The sequence below is a fragment of the Chanodichthys erythropterus genome, chromosome 20 (genome assembly GCF_024489055.1).
Source record: "Chanodichthys erythropterus isolate Z2021 chromosome 20, ASM2448905v1, whole genome shotgun sequence".
Taxonomy (NCBI): domain Eukaryota; kingdom Metazoa; phylum Chordata; class Actinopteri; order Cypriniformes; family Xenocyprididae; genus Chanodichthys; species Chanodichthys erythropterus.
In genome coordinates, this window is record NC_090240.1 from 2,457,591 (window position 1) to 2,478,191 (window position 20,601).

At 39.3% G+C, this 20,601-nt stretch overlaps 1 protein-coding gene across 10 annotated transcripts in view; it reads right to left on the reverse strand.

Moving 5' to 3' along the window:
• The window catches only part of si:dkey-96f10.1 (6-phosphofructo-2-kinase/fructose-2,6-bisphosphatase), a 265,841-nt gene that overhangs the window by 191,884 nt on the left and 53,356 nt on the right, over positions 1–20,601 (reverse strand). For 8 of the 10 annotated variants that reach the window (XR_010892805.1, XR_010892806.1, XM_067370438.1 and 5 more), the window contains exons 9-10: positions 7,921–8,067; positions 7,664–7,768 (exon numbers count right to left, since the gene is read on the reverse strand). Coding sequence is in view for 8 of the 10 variants with exons in the window: in XM_067370438.1 (XP_067226539.1) it covers positions 7,664–7,768; positions 7,921–8,067 (252 nt within the window). In the remaining 2 variants the exon portion in view is untranslated. The remainder of the gene's footprint in view (positions 1–7,663; positions 7,769–7,920; positions 8,068–20,601) is intronic. The other 2 variants (XM_067370439.1, XM_067370442.1) reach the window with 1 other exon arrangement.

Here is a 20,601-nt window from a genome sequence, read left to right on the forward strand (position 1 = left end):
CTGCGTCCATGCAAGGGAGTAACAGCTGAAAAGCCTGACTTGCTCTGAGATGGGGGAACCATTTCTATGGCTCCTTTTGCCAGCAGAGACATCACCTCGGAGTGTAAGATGTGGGCGTCCTTTGCTCTCAATGAGGTGGGAACCACACTGCCAAAACGCAGGGGTCTTTGAGCGAATTGGAGTGAATAACCCCGTTTTATAATCCTCAACACCCAGCTTGACACTCCAGGGATGGCCTGCCAGACCTCAGCCCACATGGCAAGGGGTTGGATCAAATTGGACGACAGGCCACTGCACAGGGGCCTGGCATTCGCAATAGGTGGAAGAGGAAATGTGCTCTCTTTTTGAGTATGTTTGTATTTTTTTGTATTCTCTATAACAGCAATAGGCTGCATGGGCAAGTGAACATGTTCGGGCCCAATATTTGGAACAAACACATTGCTTCCAACACCCGGAACCGAACAAGGTGGCAGGAGGCATAACAGAGGCAGTTTGCAGTGAAAGCGGTCTAAACGACACGCATAGAGATTTTGCATTTTACAACAACACTAGAGAAATAAGCTCTTTGAGAGTGAATATATTCAAGGAGTCTCACCTGATTCAGGGAAGAACATGTCATATTTGGCAGAGCACTGTCAGCATTGAGCTTGCTCTTGTGCTCTCATAGTGAGAGCACTCGAATTCAATGAACGCGGCTTGCGGGGGTGGAGCCGGCAAGCGACACACTCAGAGGCTTGGCATTTTACAACAAATGCCGGAGAAATATGCTCTTTCAGAGTAAATATATTCCATGAGTCTCACCTGAGTCAAGGGAGAATGTCATGTCATATTCATCTGAGCACTGTCAGCATTGAGCTTGCTCTCTCAGTGAGAGCTCTCATCCTCAATGAACATGGCTTGCGGGGGTGGAGCCGGCAAGCGACGCTCTGAGAGGCTGGAATTTTACGCTAGAGAGATATGATCTTGTAGATTGAATATATTCCATGATTCTCACCTGAGTCAGAGGAGAGCGTCATGTCATATTCAGCTGAGTGATGTCAGCATTGAGCTTACTCTCGCAGTGAGAGGGTTCATGCTCAATAAACACGGCTTGCAGGGCATGCAAACAATGTGCTGAGAGGCTCTGCATTTTTCAACAAATGTCGGAGAAATATGCTCTTTTAGAGTGAATATATTTCATGAGTCTCACCTAAGGTAGGGGAGAGCGTCATGTCATATTCAGCTGAGCGCTGTCAGCATTGAGCTCGCTCTTGCGCACTCATGGTGAGAGCGCTCGTCCTCAATGAACGCAGCTTGCGGGGGCGGACCCGGCAAATGTAACAGGTAACAGCGAAGAGATGATTGTCGTCACTGAAGGAGAATGATCTGAGGATCCTATACCAGAATGCCTACTTATATAGCTAGATGCCCCGCCTCCTTTGGCGGGCTCCGGTGGGCTTGGTTCGTTTATTTCTCCTGCACGAACTAATGGCCGTGCAGTTTCACTGTGTTATTGAAAAAAGGCTTCAGTAATCGGAGGAAAAGGAGTTCCTCATATGCGTACAGGGATGCAGTACGAGTGTAGTAAGGGAACTATGCTTTCAATTGTGTGCATATCCTATACCACATAATCAGGTGTTTGTCACATGACTAAGTAATTGCTGTTTAAATGAACTCTGATTGTGTTTGTTGCTCACACCCTGATAAAGCCTCATTAGCCGCAACGTGTCTGTGAGCGGTTACATGTCACCTGTTTTTAAATGGCTAAGCCATGATTAAATAAAGGCTTTTTTTTTATATCTTTTTTTCTTTAATACTTGAGTGCCTTGGATTGATATTTTATATGAGTTGAACTATCCCTACACCCAGGGCTGCATTATCCTAATGGGCAACATGGGCTGCAGCCCAGGGCATCGAGCACTGGGGGGCCCCCCCGAGTCAATCCTCTTTTGCATTTTAAAACACATCGTCGTCACACAGCCGAATCAAGAGTCACAGGCGTGGACACACACGCAGGAATACAACCAGGACAGTGGCGTAGCGTCTGGGTATGCACATGCATATGGGCCTGGGTGGATTGGTGGCCCGCTATTACGGGCTTAACACCAAGGTATACTTCAGGCATTTGCATTGCGTAATTTTCATCATCAGAACGGTTCGTGGACGTCCGCACTCCCCATCCGCGTGCAGCTCAACTTTTGTGATGGCACGGTCCGTGTTTGTACTGTACAACAGCCCATGCGAAAGTGAATTGAGTCCACTAGATAGTGTGCAGCATAGTGTACACGCCGAACGCATCTTTCCGCATCCAAATACTTTTGAAGGCTGACACGCGCGTTTGTGCGTGAGACAGAAGCCGCGTGCATGTTCATAAAAATAATATAATATAAATAATGTTGTCAATAACTTGCTAAAGCCTATCTATGTTAAATGTTACTACTAAAATCATTAAGAAGCTGAATAAATGGACAAAGAAAGGGTCCATTACCATGTCCTAACGTTGATCTATTGCATTTGACCGTCATTTTTAAAGTGGGTTTCTAAAACTTGTGCATGCAGTAATGTAAGTAGCACAGAATTTTAAATGAGTCATATTGGTTTTCTGACAAAAACGTCTGCACATTTTAAGATACTGCACAAGATGTGCATAAATGTAACTTGTACACTCACTTGAGTGGGATAAAATGCACATAAAACATGATGGAAACTTAGAGAAGAAACTAGTAGTAAATTTATAGGAATAAAACGTGCATTATAAAAGTCTGTGACAGAATAATGAATCAACTAGATTAATCTTCGGACACATCACATCTGAAATGATGCTATGACCTATCTGAAATTCCAAAGCCAGTCGAATCGGTCGAATTTAAACTTGTTTTTTAATTTTAATTTTATTTGTTAAAATTTATAGATCAGCAAAGTCAATGATGGAGGAGCGCAAATGAGCCCACTGTACTGTTGTTGTCAATCTTAGAAATGTTTTTACTATTTTTGTCTGCATGTATTAAATTGATAAAACTTTATTCATATTTAAATCTTGGGACTCATTCATTTAAGACGTGTGATTATGGTTGGTGGTGGTGGTGGTGGTGGGTGTTCGCTTGGGGGGGCATTTGCGTTCGTTAGCCCAGGGCCCCGCGAAGGCTTAAAGGATTAGTTCACTTTTAAATAAACTTTTCTCACCCCCATGTCATGATAACTTACTCACCCCCGTGTCATCCAAGAAGTTTGAACTAATTGTTATATACTATTGAACTAGCATATTGTATATAAAAAATTAGTTCAAACTTTGACCTGTGGAGGGCAGTAATACACTTAGCAGTGTCTACACTGCTGGAATTCAAATATATTAAATATATTATATTAAATAGCAGTGAAACTAATTTTGACCTTCAATCGTTTGGTGCCCATTCAAGTCCACTATAAGGAGAATAATCCTGGAATGTTTTCATCAAAAACTTTAATTTCTTTTTGACTGAAGAAAGAAAGACATGGACATCTTGGATGACATGGGAGTGAGTAAATTATCAGGAAAAGTTTATTTGAAAGTGAACTAATCCTTTAACACGGCACTGCCTACACCCAAAGAGCACCAAGTTATGGAATTCACACCCCGCACAGCACTTGTTGCACTTCTTGTTTTATGAAACTGTATGAATATTTGAATGCTACATTTTCCAATCTGAAGTCTGTCTTGTAATCAGTGTTAATTCCGTTAACGAAAACTATGATGAAAAATGTTCGTTGACAACCTTTTTTTCCATTACTAAGATGAGACGATGAGAGACGACACCAATTTCATTTAACGATAACGTGACTAAAACTACACGTGCAATATCGTTGACGAAAAAAGACAAGACTGAAATGTGGCTAAAAGACTAAACCCTTGACCAAAATCACTCTTTTGAAATCACTTTTTGTTTTTGTCAAATAAAAGAGACAAATATTACAGATTGTCTTTACGAGCGGTCACGCTTACGGCTGCCAGATTTCCAGAATTTACCCCCATCAGAGCTTTTCTGTTAAAAGAACACGTTTTACTTCATCTTTGCTATCTGGCAACCATACACACGAGCCCTCTCTAGAAGCGCGGATGATCTGAAAACACAGTCAAGTAAGCTAAAGTTCAGTGAATTTCATTTGAGATTTTCTACTCTAATTAATGTGTCTATAATGCGCTGCTCATTTACTGACTAAATCTGGGAGCAAAGTTTAGGCTGATATCCAGCAGTGGTTCTCAAACTGACGTACGCGAAAAGTGCCGTTCATTTTATTCTACTCAACCTTAAAATAACATTAAAACTGAACATGTATTTCTAGCAGTTAAAATGTCGTATATCCACAATATTCAATCAGATTATCTCATCTTTCGCACACAAGCCAGCATTGCTACATTAGTGCTGTTCTCAAAAATATAACATTACCTTTGTAAAAGTGGGGATTTAGTACTTACTAGCATGAAGTACAAATATAGACAAAGACTGCATGTAGATTTAAGATTAAAACTCTCTTCGATACAACATACGAACATACCCTTCTGCGAGATACTGTTTTTAATGTTGATCATATTATACCAGCAAAAATATTGCCCTAATATAATGTATAATTTCCTGAATATTGATTTTATACAGTTCAACAAACAAAAGGGTAATATGTACATTTTAAACAGTATTGTCAGTATTTTTGCTCTATTTTGCAATGAAAGCCACAGCAGAACTGCAGCACACAAGCTGTGTTTCGTGAACGAATCTGCGGCTTTGAACGAATCGTCAATGATCATTCATAAATACCACCGCTTGCTTTGATACTGAAAGAATGAATGACTCAATGATTCACTCATAAAAACTGGCGGTTTTAATGTAATATTTAAAAGTATCACTTCGTTTTTATCATCACTGTATTTATTGCATTTTTTATTTTTTATTTAAGGCACTATTTATTTTACAAAGGTATTCATAAAGGTAAAAAAATGCACTGGAAAAATCAATTTAAGAAGGTTATTGTCCCTTAATGGAAATGTATAACTGCAGTCTAAGTGGAAAAGAGAGGGTACACAGAAGGATGTTAAATCCCTCAGGGGGTACGACACTCTACAATGTTTGAGAAACTGAAAGAGGATATATAGAACTGCACAAGTGCTACTGCTAAGAGTGTAATGTCAATACAGCCTGTTACATTGATTCATATTTTCATAAACTTACATGAATTGGTCTAAAGAGAAAAATTAAGACTATTTTTTCTAAAGACTACATATAAAATAGCTATCAATTAATGTTGGTAACTGTAGTTTGACTAAAAGTAATGACTAAGACTTGACAAAAATGTGATGACTTTTCATTGACTAAAACTAGACTAAAATATGAAAGACTAAAATGACTAAAATGTGACTAAGGAGCATTTTCATCTTAAGATAAAGTCTAAGACTAAATCAAAAATGTCTGCCAAAATTAACACTGCTTGTAATGCATTCTGAATCATAATCACAATGTGTTCATTCATTGTCCAGAGGAAAACTGGCCCCACAACTGAGTCTGGTTTTTCCTGAGGTTTTTCTTTTCAATCTGTCACTTGATGGAGTTTGGGTTCCTTCATTTACTTGCTTTGTTGGAGACACTTAAAAGTGCTCTAAGCAAAGTCACACGTTTTTAAGGCCAAAACATTTTTTGTCACATACAGCAAACATCTCCTCACTATCCGCTAGCTGCCTGTCCCCTGAACACACTGTAAAAAAACGCGGTCTCTGTAGTCGCCACAAGCTCCGAAAACGGCAACAAAAACAAATTGATGCAGCCTGGACCACTTATAATAATAATAATATAATATAATAATAATAATAAATATAATAATAATAATAATAAATAATAACATAATAAACAAGAACTGAATCAACACTGAATTGACTTCAGCTGAACAATAACTGAAATACATCATTTTCTTGTTATCACTGTAAAGCTGCTTTGAAACAATCTCTGTTGTATAAAGCACTATATAAATAAAGGTAACTTGACTTGTGGGGTTGTGTTAGTGATCAGAGAGATTATAATGTGTCACTAATTAAAGACTATATGAAGATATCAGAAAGATATAATTTGTATATGGGAGCATAATTATCATAATTAATAATAACTAAACCCAGAGTCATTTATATTATTTTGTTGAAATTTGTGACCAGTCTCGGAAAGTAGGGACACAAGTCGGTTCTCGGGCATTTTGAGTTATCGAGTTAGTCACAGATTCTGAAAGTGTAGTCTCCAAGCTTTCCAACGATGTGTGACACATGGAAATCTGATAATGTTTGGAGAAGTTGTGGCCATTTGAAGGTAGGCATTCAAGAAAGCTCTAAAGGGAGAAAAACTCCTCTAAAGTTGCAGTTCTCACCTGTTCTCACCTGCTGGGAGTGACAATAGGGCTCATTTACATCTCATTTAGATAAACCATACCCCCTGTAAAGCTGCATGGACCGCATACTATTAATAATAAAGGTTAATGTGCATTATAAATGTCAGTAATTTATCTTTTTTGACTTTTATAAAAATGATTTAGAGGCTGAAATATGTGACTTTTTTTGTCAAAACTCTATTTGAACTTGTGCATTGTGGATTGTTGTAAGACACTCCTTTAAAATCTGCCCATCATTTTTAATGTTATTATTTTAATGTTTATGTAAAGAAAAAGCGGATCTTTAGCGGATAATGAGCTGAATCACAGACTTCTGACATGGCTCTATTTTCATACAGATTACATAAACACAGAATGTTTGTTTTCGATTTGACTTACACGATTTAAAACCTGACATTTCAACGTTTTTTCAGACACAAGTATAATTTTTTTATGATTAGTATTCACTAAGTTACAGTTCATTTTCTGAGAACTATCAGATTGGACTTCGTTCAGAGGGAGATGAGAGATCACGCATCATGTTAGTTTTCTTTATTTTACAAAAAGCACAACATTTTGTTTTTACTCTGAGTGTACACAAATAAAAGAAAACATTCTATAGTTTCAATTGATATATTACTTATGACGGAGTATGTTAAGTCTGTTTTGCTGCAATGTGAAAAAAAATCCTGCAAAATGCGCCGGCGTGTTACCCGACTCCAGAGAGGTAATGTCTTATTATGCCACTTTCATCGTCGCTCAGATCGTCTTCAGAATCAGTGAGCGCTTGTTCATAAGCATCCGGCTTGTCGAAGAAGTACTTCAAAACATTTTCAGTGTAACGGCCACGGTTCTTCATTGAATTTTGATATCAGCTAGAGCCGGCCAGAGCGCTGCATAATAAGTAGCCACGCTTCCCAGTATGGAAATACACACAGACATGACACGCCCCTACTGCGTGCTAGAATCTCCGAAAAACAAGCCGATTTCAACCTCAAAATGTACGCTTTTAAATATACCAATACTGCTATCTCAAACACGGGAAGGCTTCTTCATGATCTCAACTAACAGATTCTGCAAAAAAACGAAAATCACCAATTTTGAAAAAAAATGCTTCTTTCTCATTTTGCTCGAAAGTTGTGCTGCCGACTTGTGTCCCTGGTTTCCGTGACGGGTCACATTTATGCATCATCAAAGCTCAAAAAATTACTAACAAGTAAACATAAAAATGTAAACTCTAGCGGTGGACTAATGCACATGCCAGCGACCTACAAGTTCTTCATGTCTCTTGCAACAATTTACTCACCTCACCCTTTGGATAGCGGTACCGGTATTTGTCTTGGTCTCTGAGTGCAAACTCTTCAGGAAAGTGATCTTGAATCTCTTCGTACGTCATCTCCTCACAAACGCCCTGCACATGAACACATGCACATCATGTCATATATATCTCATCCAAAATCAAACACACTGCAAAAGAACCAAAACAAATGGAAACTGTGGCTGTTGCCCAGTGGGCACTGTATTCAATCTCATATGTTTATTTAGAAACAGGACTAGACTCACGGCATCAATTTCATTCAGTGCTTTCCATTGCTCATAGGGCACTCCAATCGCCTCCGCAGTCTGGATTGTTCTCCTCATGTGACTTGTCCAGATCTTCAGGTCCAGGATGTACTGACCCCTAATATATGTCCCTAAAGCTGCAGCAAACTGACACAAATAGGACTTCTTATTAGAATTAGTGTCCAGTCAAGTCACCTTAGTGCAAATAGCACTTTATACAATACAGATTGTTGTAACCCTTTAACTGTCACCGTCCGGCTAGCGGGAAATTTGCCATTATATACTTAAAACATTAATATCTTAGTCCAGTGGTTCCCAAACGTTTTAGCGTGGAGTACCCCCTGAAGGGATTACCATCCTTCTGCGTACCCCCTCTCTTCCACTTGGACAGCAGTCACACCTTTACCATTAAGGGACAATATTTGCCCCCTAAATTGATTTTTCCAGTGCATATTTTTACCTTTATGAATAACTTTATCAAATAATGTTTTAAATAAAAATAAAAATGTTCAATTGATATTCCAGTGCATATTTTTATATATAGTATAAAAATATGTACATATACATGTACAAATACAGTACATATTTTTTATAACTTTATGAATAACTTTAAATACATTTTAAATAAAAATGTTCAATAGAGAACATAGTTTTACCATCATTTTATGCAATGATGGTAAAATGAAGTAAAACTTTTAAATACTAAACTAAAACCGCCAGTAGGTAGCAGCAAGTCACTGTTTTTATGAGTGAGTCATCGAGTCATTCATTCAGTAATGAAGCAAGTGGCTGTGAATGAATCATTTACTCTCACGGTTCGCGAAACACAGACGTGTGTTGTAGTTCTGCTGTGGTTTTCGTTATAACTATTATTTCATTGCATTAAAGAGTAATCCACTCTCTGTGTCTATCTGTTCTTCATGCGAGTAAGTGTTAAATCCCCAATTTTACAAAGGTGCATTGTCGAGAACAACAGTAAATTAGCGCAATTTAAAGCGGAACTCAGTAAGATTTGCGAAGCTCCCCCTACAGTTTCCTTCAGTGAATCACACTGTCATAAATACTCCAAGCGCAGCTCTTGACTACAACGACTACAATGCTCACCAATGCAGTAGTTTTGCAAATACATTACAAGAAAGAGGAGGTGGGTAATTTGCAAATACAGTACACTCGATGGAGGTGGGTAATTTTCGAAATTGTCTTATAAAGTCATAATATATCCATTGTTTTTGAATTACCGTAAAGCATTTTGTCACTCTCGCGTGAACGTGAACATGAGATTGTGTCGGGTCAATGCAGCTCAACTTGCAAGTGCTGTATTCTGGCGTAGACATGCCAGAGGGGGTTATTGCACGCCTCAAACACACCACTACAAGTCAATTAACCATCGTAAGGACTTAGAAAACTATTTATGAAGGTAAAAAAAGTTACTTAGCTCTGCTTTAAGGCAGCAGACTGCACGCAATCTATCATATGCATGCTGCTTGTGTGGAGACTATATATATTTTTGACTGCAAATGATGAGGTAATTTGGTTAAATGTACTGGATTTATGGCATTTTGGCAGTTAGAAAAACATGCTCAGATTTAATATTATTTTAAGGTAGAATTAAATGAACTACTCAGCATTTTGTTCGCGTACCCCCTTTTGTCACCTCACGTACCCCAGTTTGGGAACCACTGTCTTAGTCTAAACCTAAAATAATATTGTCATTTTCAAAACAAATGACAGATAGGGCTGGACGATTTTTCCGATTAATTCGAATTTAATGTTTTGCCTCGATTTTATTCTTTTTTAAATCGATAAATCGCGATTTGGAATAAAAATGTTAAAATTAGATAAGTTGACAATACAGCAATGATAAACCGTTAGGAGAAGAAAATTATCCAACCTCATTATGGCGCCGGTGCGACTGAGCGGCTGTTCATTCAGTAATGCGTTATTGTGTTATAAAAATGAGACGCATGCAGTGGAATGATAAAAAAGGCAAAGTTATTAAACGTGAGTTGAACTTTTTTTAACTTGACCGCTGTGTTTTTAGAATGCCGTTTCATGGGTAAGACGCTGCAAAAGACGCGACACGAGTGCAACAGCCAAACATGTCCGCCAAACATAAAAACAAAAGGACAAATAGCGCAATGGAATGCAAAAACCTGTAAAGGACTACTACTGTATGTTTGATAATTACGGAGCCCGACACATCACCTATAGAAGAAAAAAAAAGAGGTTTTGCAATCCGTTCCCTCAGTCTATAAACCGTGCTCATGAATTCTTAAACTGTTCCCACGGATTAATAAACCGTACCCACAAATTTTCAATCTGTGCGCTCAGAATTTGCAAACCATACCATCGTTTTTTAAATCCGTTCCCACAAATTCATAATCTGTGCGCACGCTTTCACAATCCATTCCCATGGGTTTGTAAAAACTGTACTCACGGATTAATTTTAGAAGGAGAACAGCAAACTCCCCCAGGTGAAAAAATACTATAGTAAATACTATAGTGTTTTTGAACCCTGCTATAGTAAATTGTATTATAGTATTTACAACACTTCTTTAATGAAGAATACTGTAGTATACTTTAGTTTTGACTACAGTAAACTGTAGTGTATATTGTAGTATAATCAAGGGCGTAGATTTGGTTTCAACATTGGAGGGGTTGAATGTTGGTATGCTGCCTGTGATTATTTTTTTAATTAAAAATAATCATTGTTTTATGTGTAGCATTATTGGATAATTTATTTCGTCTTTATCTATCTATCTATCTATCTATCTATCTATCTATCTATCTATCTATCTATCTATCTATCTATCTATCTATCTATCTATCTATCTATCTATACTTCCTAATTTTATAAAATTTATGTATAATCATTCATCAAATTCTAACATAACTGAGTGATTCTAAAAGGAAAGAAATTATGTTAAATATTGAAACCGGCAGTAGGCGGCAGCGATTTGCTTTTTTATATTGAGTAAATCACTTAAATTGTTTATAAGTCAGATTAATTTAGGAAGAAAACAAACACCGATGTGTATACTTTTGTCATTGATAATTACAGACATAATTGAAAAATGAACTAACAAAACAGATGGCTGTTTTGGTAACTGGTTACAGTTACACTGATAGTTATGGCTAAATTGCAATGGATTAGCTAGCTAAAATATATATGGAGCGTTAGGCTACTTAGCTATTAGCCTACACAATATTCTCATACCTCCTTCTCAGTACATGCTTTATTCCTTTTAATGTCCCTCTTTGACCAGCAGTTTAATATAGTTGGCTGGGCAGCGGTTCTCTTTATTTTTGGTTCTCTCCCATTCAAACAGTAGAGCTCCACTCGCATTGTTTTGGTGAAAGTGTGACGCGCATTGGTTGGGCGTTACCAATCGTTTCAATAGAGGGGGAGTATTTTTTTTGTCTAATTTATTATGACAAAATAAATGAATTCTACATATTTTTCATTTGATCTACTGTGATTTTCATGTTGAAATATTAAGGGGGTTGTAACTGTTGGATTTGAATATTGGAGGGGTTGTTCCAATATTCCATATCCAGGTATTTGGCAGTCGCAAATCTCAAACAAACTTACTGATCGGCATGATTTGTTGCTTGAAGTCGGAGGAGTTGAATACGTACTGAAGCCATACATACACTTTCTGCTGCCCGTATCTTGCAAACCTTGCTGTCTTTATTGCAGATAAAGCTGTTTATATATATTTGTGAAATAAACGCATGTTTCCAACATTTACGTGCAGTTAAAAAACTTCTCATTCAAAGCTTAATGTACTACTTATTTCAGTGCCTACAGGCATATGTACAATGAAGATCAGCATAAGCTTATTCTTTTTAAATATCAAAGTCTATTTGTCCACTTATTTCGATAAATATGACATACATAATAATACAAATTGTGTTTAATATAATACTATTTCTACATGAAGACTGTTAATGTTGTAAAAACGGAGTCATGTATGGCATTTTTACGATAGTAAAAAAATGTCATCATCATCTCTTTATTGCAGAACAAGTTCGTTGCATACAAAAATATACAGAGGATTTACAACAGTACTCATTGTTATAGCAGCATTAAATGAACGAAATCGTCTCAGGATACGTATGTAACCATGGTTCCCTGAGAACAGGGAACAAGACTCTGCGCTGACTGCGCTATGGGGGAATGTCCTCCGTGACCCGTGCTCGAAATGCCAAAAATCACCACACTCCAATCCTATTGGCCGGCGACAGCCTATCACGTCAAACGGCGCGAACCGTGACGAAATCGTCATAAAGGGAGCGCCTGGGGAAACAGCCGACATCTTGTTTTTGAGCGACTGTAGCGGGCATCCCGCAGCATGGCATGAAAGCAGGCATCTCCTCTAACATGGCGGCATGGGTATATCGTTCCCCATAGCGCAGTCAGCGCAGAGTCTCGTTCCCTGTTCTCAGGGAACCATGGTTACATACGTAACCTGAGACGTTCGCTTTCGAAAGGGAACTTCTACTCTGACAGCCTTGGAGTTCTACCCCCGGTTTTTCCCTGGAACTGCCGGATGTGTGTCCAGACATTTGGACTGGTATTCTCCTCTAGCATGGCGGCGTGGATATATCGTTCCCCATAGCGCAGTCAGCGGGGTTCAGAGAACCCCATTCTCTGAACCCAATGCTTAGTGGCCTAAACCCATTTGTCGAATAAGTCACTTTGTAGGCAAAACCTTAATCAAGTTCAGGTAGTTAAGACACTGCTTGCAAATCTCATGCACTCTTTTTGCAAAACTCTAAACACATTCTTACTCACTAAAACACATTTTGCACTGTGTTGCAAAATGGTAAATACATGTGGCAAAAGTTAAACACAACTACAACACAGTTGTCATCCTTTAAACACAATGACTTCTAATGATGTGACCAAATCAACTGTATAAAATATAGGTCAGTTCAGTGCACAGGTGACACAGGTGCTGAATGATGATACCAACAATAGATGGAAACAATCTAAAAAGTAGAGGAGGAAGAGTATGTGTAAGAGGATGATGAGGAGAAAGAGCAAGGGGTGTGGAGAGAAGGCTGTCAAGGCTGGATCCGGCACAGGTTTTTCCCTTTGCCTGGCAAGAGACGGCATTGCCTGTGATGTGGAAAATGTCCTCAACAATATTCAATAATATTCAACAATATTATTGATCTGACAGTACTGACATTATAGGATGAGAACTTTACTAAGCTAGCCTAGATGATGATCTGTTTCCTGCAGAACTGCTTGATAGAGGAAAATAATTCCACAAATACACATATACGCACACTAAGGACACACACAGACACACAAACATGCATTGAAGAATGTATTGTGTAAAATATAATTATGCCTAAATGTTACAGCCGTTGTATGTCAAATTGCATATAGTTATTCCCACTGTATAAGCTTAGCTAGGATTGCAGTTGTACTAGTGTCATTTCTAATGATACTATTGTCTGTAAACCATAACTTCTTTTATATGCTTTTCTTATCTGTCGAGTTTGGACCCTTTCTAAAGCTCTTTCAAAGTCTCATTTACCTATGTATGTCACATAACTACAAAATGCACTGTTCTATGTTTAATGGTACTGTGAAGAAAATACACTACTATCTGATGCCTCCATAAATTATGCAAATCAAACCACAAGACAAGACAAAGGAAAGTTTGCCTGCCAAATTTCCACCTATGTCATTGGCTAATCTAAACCAAGGAGGCGTGTTGACTTGCTTTTCTCTGATGCAAGTACTACCGTTTCTCTATTCGATAATGAAACTGATTTCTGTGCTGGCTCTCAAGGACTGTTAGTAAGTTTTGCTACTTGTCTTCTCTCTTTTCCTGTTTTTACTTTCGCTCTTGTATATATTTAGACGTATCCTCTGTAGTAGTAGTTTTCATATATTAAATACATTATATCCATGCTCGATTGTTCTGCTGCTCATTCAACAAAAACCAGGTCACTTTAAGGTTTTTTTTCGATCCAGCACAATTGCTTACGCTTTGATGCTAATAGGAGGTTTTTCTCTCATGGCCAGAGAATAACATTTCCTTTTTAATAGTCTGTGGTAAAACTTAAGAGTTTCTATAAACAACTATTAAACCAGAACTAATTGTAACCCAGGTCACTAAATAGTAATTAATTAAATTTTCTCTTCTTTCTCCCCCTTTAACCCTTTCGCACGTAAGTTTCAAATATTCTGTATGACCCCCCAGCGTGAGTTTTTTAAGGCAACCGTTATTTGGAACGTATCACTTTATGGTTTCCATGGTGACGCGTCATTGCTTGTTATGTGTCACACCGCAGCACTGTATGAATGATGATCTGCTTTCATTTAATTTTTCCTTTTTTATTCAAAATATTCACAAATTTGTTAACTATAGCATGAAATATCTAATATTCCGATTGCCAAATATGTGCAAGTGGATGTGTTTTGCTGTTTAAACACCTTTATAACGATCGCGTTAGTTGAGCCATATGAGCGATGGGCGCCGCCATGTTAGTTTGCACCGCGCAGAGAATCGGATCTGTTGGATTTACAACCCGTGAATTTATCCACTTCTCCCGAAATACATGAAAGTAAGTGTGCCGGTGAACTGGGGAAGAATAGAGTAAGCTTTTAAGTTACTTTCACAATGTGTATCTGATATGAATTAAACGTGTTGTCAAGTTATAATGGAAAGGGTTATTTCCGCTTCTATAGACATCATTGTGTATTTTACAAACTCTAAATATATTGTTTTGTTAGTACTCATGTGCATTTAAATGTCTGAAACCTGAAATGAACATTATTTGGTTGAAAACACTGCATATATGTGATATATGAAAAGCGCTGCGTGTGTCTAGCGCCAGTTAAAGCGCGCACGCACATTTGAATTTGGCAGTTGATCACGTAATGCACTGAACGTTCTAATCACACCGGTGTGATCGTACGCTCCTGGGGCCAGCCAAGACTAATCACACCGGTGTGATCGTACGCATCAAAGGGTTAAGATTCTATTTTATTTTTAATATGTAGGAAATGAATATCATAAACTTTACCCAAAATATAATATCGAAAATAAGAGAAATTGATAAAAAATTTTTTTTATAATTTTATGTTTTTACGCAAATTTAAACTAGTCAGAGTAATATAAGATCGCTGATTGGGTGAGGTTAGTCCCGCCCCTTGAAATCGTTAGAGAGACGAAGATGTGAGGAAAAAGTCAAGCGAGTGCGTTTGCTCTACAGAGCTCACAATTAGAGATAAAAACCTGTTAATTGAATGTGAAACTTTTGAAATTGGATTGTATTGATCATAAGATTTGATTGTGGATCATTTCGAGTAGAAGAATAGGAGGAGTAGTGCGAAGAAAAGTGACGTGAATCAGCGTGTTTAATAGAACTCCATTTTTTTTCTCTCCATTTCTGTATATGGATTATTTTCTCCTTGGTGAGTAATATTTTCTTTATAATGTATGTTTGGGTTTTGAATGTGAGGACGTGTATCCGAGAAATGTATGTGTATATAGAAATGGTAATGTATTTGCTGTTCTATTGGATAACTATGTTAATGTAATGTGAAGTTATGAGAAAAAAAAACGGTAAATGGGTAAAAAGTGTTTAATGTCGAGAAAACGATATTTGTAAAGTTATATATATATATATATATATATATATATATTTTTTTTTTTTTTTTTTTTTTTTTTTCTCTCTGTGAAGTTTATTACCACGAGGTGCTAGCTTTGCTAACCCTGTACATAGATTTGAGTGTTATCAAACGCACGTGAGTTGACTAGCATGTGTGTTCTCCGTGTATGAGGATATTAAAATTGATCCGACAGTTTTGGAATTGGAAAAAAAAAAAACAGTTGTGAACAGTTTCAGTTTGTCGAAATTGAGATGAGATATAATGACAGTGTAAATATTTGACAAAATGTGATTAATCATTTTTTTTTTTTTGCTTTGTGTTTGCAAGGCCGGGTTTGTGATGTTGTGATGGAGCACACTGTAAAGGCAAATGAAGCTTCGTCATCACAACAAGCCTTAATTCGTCTTCGGCCCTTTTCTGGTAAAATTCCTCGCCCTGGAAATGAGCCAGACTTTGATACTTTGGCGTGCAAGTGTCGACCTTCTTATGACAGATCCTTCTATCTCTGATCTACATCGAACAAGAAAAATTCTTGACAGTCTGCTTTCCCCAGCTGCAGATATTGTCAAACATATCTCTCCCAAAAGCTTACCTACTGTGTATCTGGAGCTACTGGAGTCTGTATATGGCTCTGTTGAAGATGGAGATGAGTTGCTGGGCAAGTTTATGAGCACTCTTCAAAACCATGGTGAGAAGCCTTCAACTTATTTGCATAGATTGCAAGTCCTCTTGAGCACAACAATTCGACGAGGTGGCATAACTGAAAGTGAAAGGGATTGTTGTCTTCTGAAGCAGTTTTGTCGCGGCTGTTGGGACAACGGCCTCATCGCTGACCTTCAGCTGGAAAAGAGGAAATCCAATCCACCTTCATTCGCAGAATTGGTAGTGCTCATTCGCACAGAAGAAGACAGAAATGCCTCCAAAGAAGAACGAATGAGGAAGCACTTGGGGCTAAACAAGCATTGTCCTGCTCCTTCAAAATTCAGAACGTCAACCCACCAAATATCTGCACATCCACGCGATGCACTTGATGTTGACCACACTGAAGCAACTCTTTTAAAGCAAGTCTGTGATCTCCAAGCTCAAGTAAATTCCCTACAAAAGCATTCTGGCCAGAAGGACAAAGCCATCCATGTGAAATCAGATGAAGTGAGCGCACTGAAGAAGGCTGTCACTGACTTACAGGCTCAGGTCACAGCTATGAAAGCTGCAGCTACTTCAAAGAAGAAGAATGATATGGAAGCAACTGAAATCATTGACTTAAAGAAGCAGATTGCTGACTTGAGAGTCCAAATTTCTGCTCCCGAGATGCCCAGAAAACGATCTGAGAAGCTTCCTCAGTTCACAGATTGCCCCAAGCACAATCTGAATCGGGTACAACAGAGTGGTCCAAAAATGGCCAAATGCCTGACAGCAGACCTCGTCCGGGGTATTGCTTCAGATGTGGGGAAGATGGTCACCTTGCCAACAGTTGTGGTAATGCTCCTGATCCCACTAAAGTTGCAGAAAAACGACACAAACTAAGAGAGCGACAAGCCCAGTGGGATTTGCAACATGCTGCAGCTAGCAAACCTTTAAACTGAGAATGGTCTCTGTAGAGGGGCATACAGAGACCGGACAAGGAAAGAACTGCCCAAAGAAGCCTAGACACTCGTTCAACCAACATGCTTGTAGCAATTCACCTTCATGTAACTTACCAAGAGGGTTAGTGGGAATAAAGTGTACTGCCCAAATTGATGTTGGTGGAAAAGAAGTTTCCTGTCTTTTGGACACAGGATCCCAAGTCACCACAATTCCTTGGTCATTCTATGAATGCCATTTGTCAGATTGTCCTCTGAAGTCACTGAACACCTTACTTGAAGTGGAAGGTGCGAATGGACAAGCAGTTCCTTACCTTGGATATGTGGAACTGATCTTAAAGTTTCCCAGAGAGTTTCTGGGGATAGAAGCAGAGGTACCTACCCTAACTTTAGTTGTTCCAGATTTGATGAACACACCTCAAGTTCTGATTGGCACTAACTCATTAGATGCCCTTTACCGTGACTACGTCCAGAAGCCTACAGCACACCCTCAATCCAGCTCTCATGGTTACCGTGCAGTGCTAAAAGTTCTGGAAGCAAGACACAAACAAACAAGTGCTGATATGGTGGGCTTGGTGAAATACAAGGGGCGCGTTCCAGAGATAGTACCTGCCAGGAGTACAGTGGTCCTGGATGGACATGTTCTACTAAACAGCCCTCATGTAGAGAAATGGGTAGCTATAGAGTCACCAACCTCGCCCTCCTTACCTGGTGGTTTGCTGGTTGCAAGCTGTTTGCATACTTTACCTTCCAGGACGCACTACCAGTTATCAGTTGTGCTTAGAAATGAAACCCAGACTGATATCACCATCCAGCCCAGAACTATAATTGCTGAGCTGCACGCTGTCCAGAGTGTAATGAAGAGTGAACAAACAAATTCCAGTGCTATGAATGCAAAAGCCCCTTTTCGTTCTGATCTCAGTTTCAACTTTGGAGACTCTCCCTTGTCACCTGAATGGAAAAAGCGGATAACAGATCAGCTGAATTCCATGCCCGAAGTCTTTGCTTTGCACGACTTAGATTATGGACACACTGACAAAGTCACCCATCATATAAAGCTTAGAGACGAGACACCCTTCAAACACAGGGCTCGACCTATCTACCCTCAAGACATTGATGCAGTAAGGAAACATCTGCAAGAATTGTTAGCTGCTGGAATCATTCGAGAGTCAGAATCTCCCTTTGCTTCCCCTATAGTAGTTGTAAGAAAGAAGGACAACTCTGTTCGTCTGTGTATTGATTTCAGAAAGCTCAACTCACAAACCATCAAGGATGCATATGCCTTGCCGAATCTGGAGGAAGTCTTTTCAGTGTTGACTGGCTCAAGGTGGTTCTCTGTCCTTGACTTAAAATCGGGGTATTATCAGATCGAGATGGAGGAAGCTGACAAGAGTAAGACTGCCTTTGTGTGTCCTCTGAGGTTCTGGGAGTTCAATAGGATGCCCCAGGGGATAACCAACGCCCCAAGTACGTTTCAAAGACTAATGGAACGATGTATGGGTGATTTAAACAGAAAAGAAGTTTTACTCTTCATCGACGACCTGATAGTTTTCTCTGAAAGTCTAGAAGAGCATGAATCACGGCTGTTACAAGTCTTGAAACGACTCAAGGAATATGGATTAAATTTGTCACCTGAGAAGTGCAAGTTTTTCCAGAGCTCTGTTCGATACCTGGGACATATTGTATCTGAGAACGGAGTGGAGACTGATCCGGTGAAAACCGAGGCCCTTAAAACCTGGCCAAGACCCAGGAACCTCAAGGAATTAAGATCATTCCTGGGTTTTTCTGGATATTATAGGAGGTTTGTACAGGATTACTCCAAGCCTCTTAATGATCTTACAACAGGTTATCCACCACTTCGAAAAGGTCACAGTCAAGACAAGAGCAAACAGTACCTTGACCCCAAAGCACAGTTTGGGGATAGATGGAATCACTCATGTCAACAAGCCTTTGATGAGATCATTGAAAAACTCACTTCTGCTCCTGTTCTAGGATTTGCAAATCCAAAGCTCCCATACATCTTGCATACCGACGCCAGTACCACTGGGCTCGGAGCAGCTTTGTACCAGAAGCAAGAAGGACAGATGCGGGTGATTGTATTTGCAAGTCGAGGATTGACAAAAAGTGAAACCAAGTACCCAGCTCACAAGCTGGAATTTTTAGCTCTTAAATGGGCAGTTACATCTAAGTTTAGTGATTACCTATATGGAGTGGAATTTGTGGTTGTAACCGATAGCAACCCCTTAACCTACATTCTGACATCTGCAAAGCTGGATGCCACCAGTTATCGCTGGCTGTCAAGTCTGTCCACCTCAGGACGCTGATGGGCTTTCCCGACATCCACATGGAGAGCCTTTGGACGATCTGGTGTCCCAGAAAGAGAGGGAGAGGATAAAACAGTTTACCCTTCATCATCTAGATGAAGCCACAGCTGAAGAGTCGGTTATCCTGCCAGAAGCCATAAAAGCCATCTGTGAAAGACATCAGATTAGCGAGTTCCCTAGTCATTGTGGATTGATGAGCCATTCCCTTGCCCTTGTCAAGTCTTTGGCTCTACATGCAAATGTGCTACCTGGTGAGTTTGAACAAGAAGATGAGCATGGTCTCCCTGTTATTCCTTACCTGTCCAAAGAAGAGTTGATGAAGCAGCAGAGGTTGGATCCAGACCTTAAAGTCATAATTGACTGTATGGAGTTAAATGTGAAGCCTCCTTTTCCAAAGAGCCAGTCCCTGGATATTGCCCTGTGGATAAGAGAGTGGAATCGGCTGGAATTGAGAGATGGAGTACTTTACAGGAAGAGGCAAGATCAAGGATCCACCCTTTATCAATTAGCCTTACCTGCTGCTCTGAAAGGAACTGTGTTGAGGAGTTTACATGATGACATGGGGCATATGGGCATGGAAAGGACTCTTGATCTTGTCAGGACCAGATTCTTTTGGCCAAAAATGTCGTTATCTGTGGAATAGAAAATTAAGACATGTGAGAGATGTGTGCGTAGGAAGAAGCTTCCAGAGAGAGCTGCCACTATGGTGAACATCAAAACTACCAGACCGTTGGAGTTGGTCTGTATGGACTTCTTGTCCTTAGAGCCGGATAAGAGTAATACCAAAGACATATTAGTCATTACAGACCACTTCAAGTATGCAGTGGCTCTGCCTACCTGAAACCAGAAGGCACAGACTGTGGCTAGATGCCTATGGGAAAACTTTCTAGTACATTATGAATTCCCAGAGAGATTGCATAGTGATCAAGGGCCAGATTTCGAGTCACGCCTGATTAAGGAGCTGTGTCACACTGTAGGCATACGCAAGGTGAGAACTACCCCTTACCACCCGAGAGGAAATCCGGTGGAGAGATTCAATAGAACCCTCCTCCAGATGTTGGGTACACTCGAAAACAAGAAAAAGTCTTGCTGGAAGGAGTTTGTGAAGCCTTTGGTGCATACTTACAATTGCACTCGA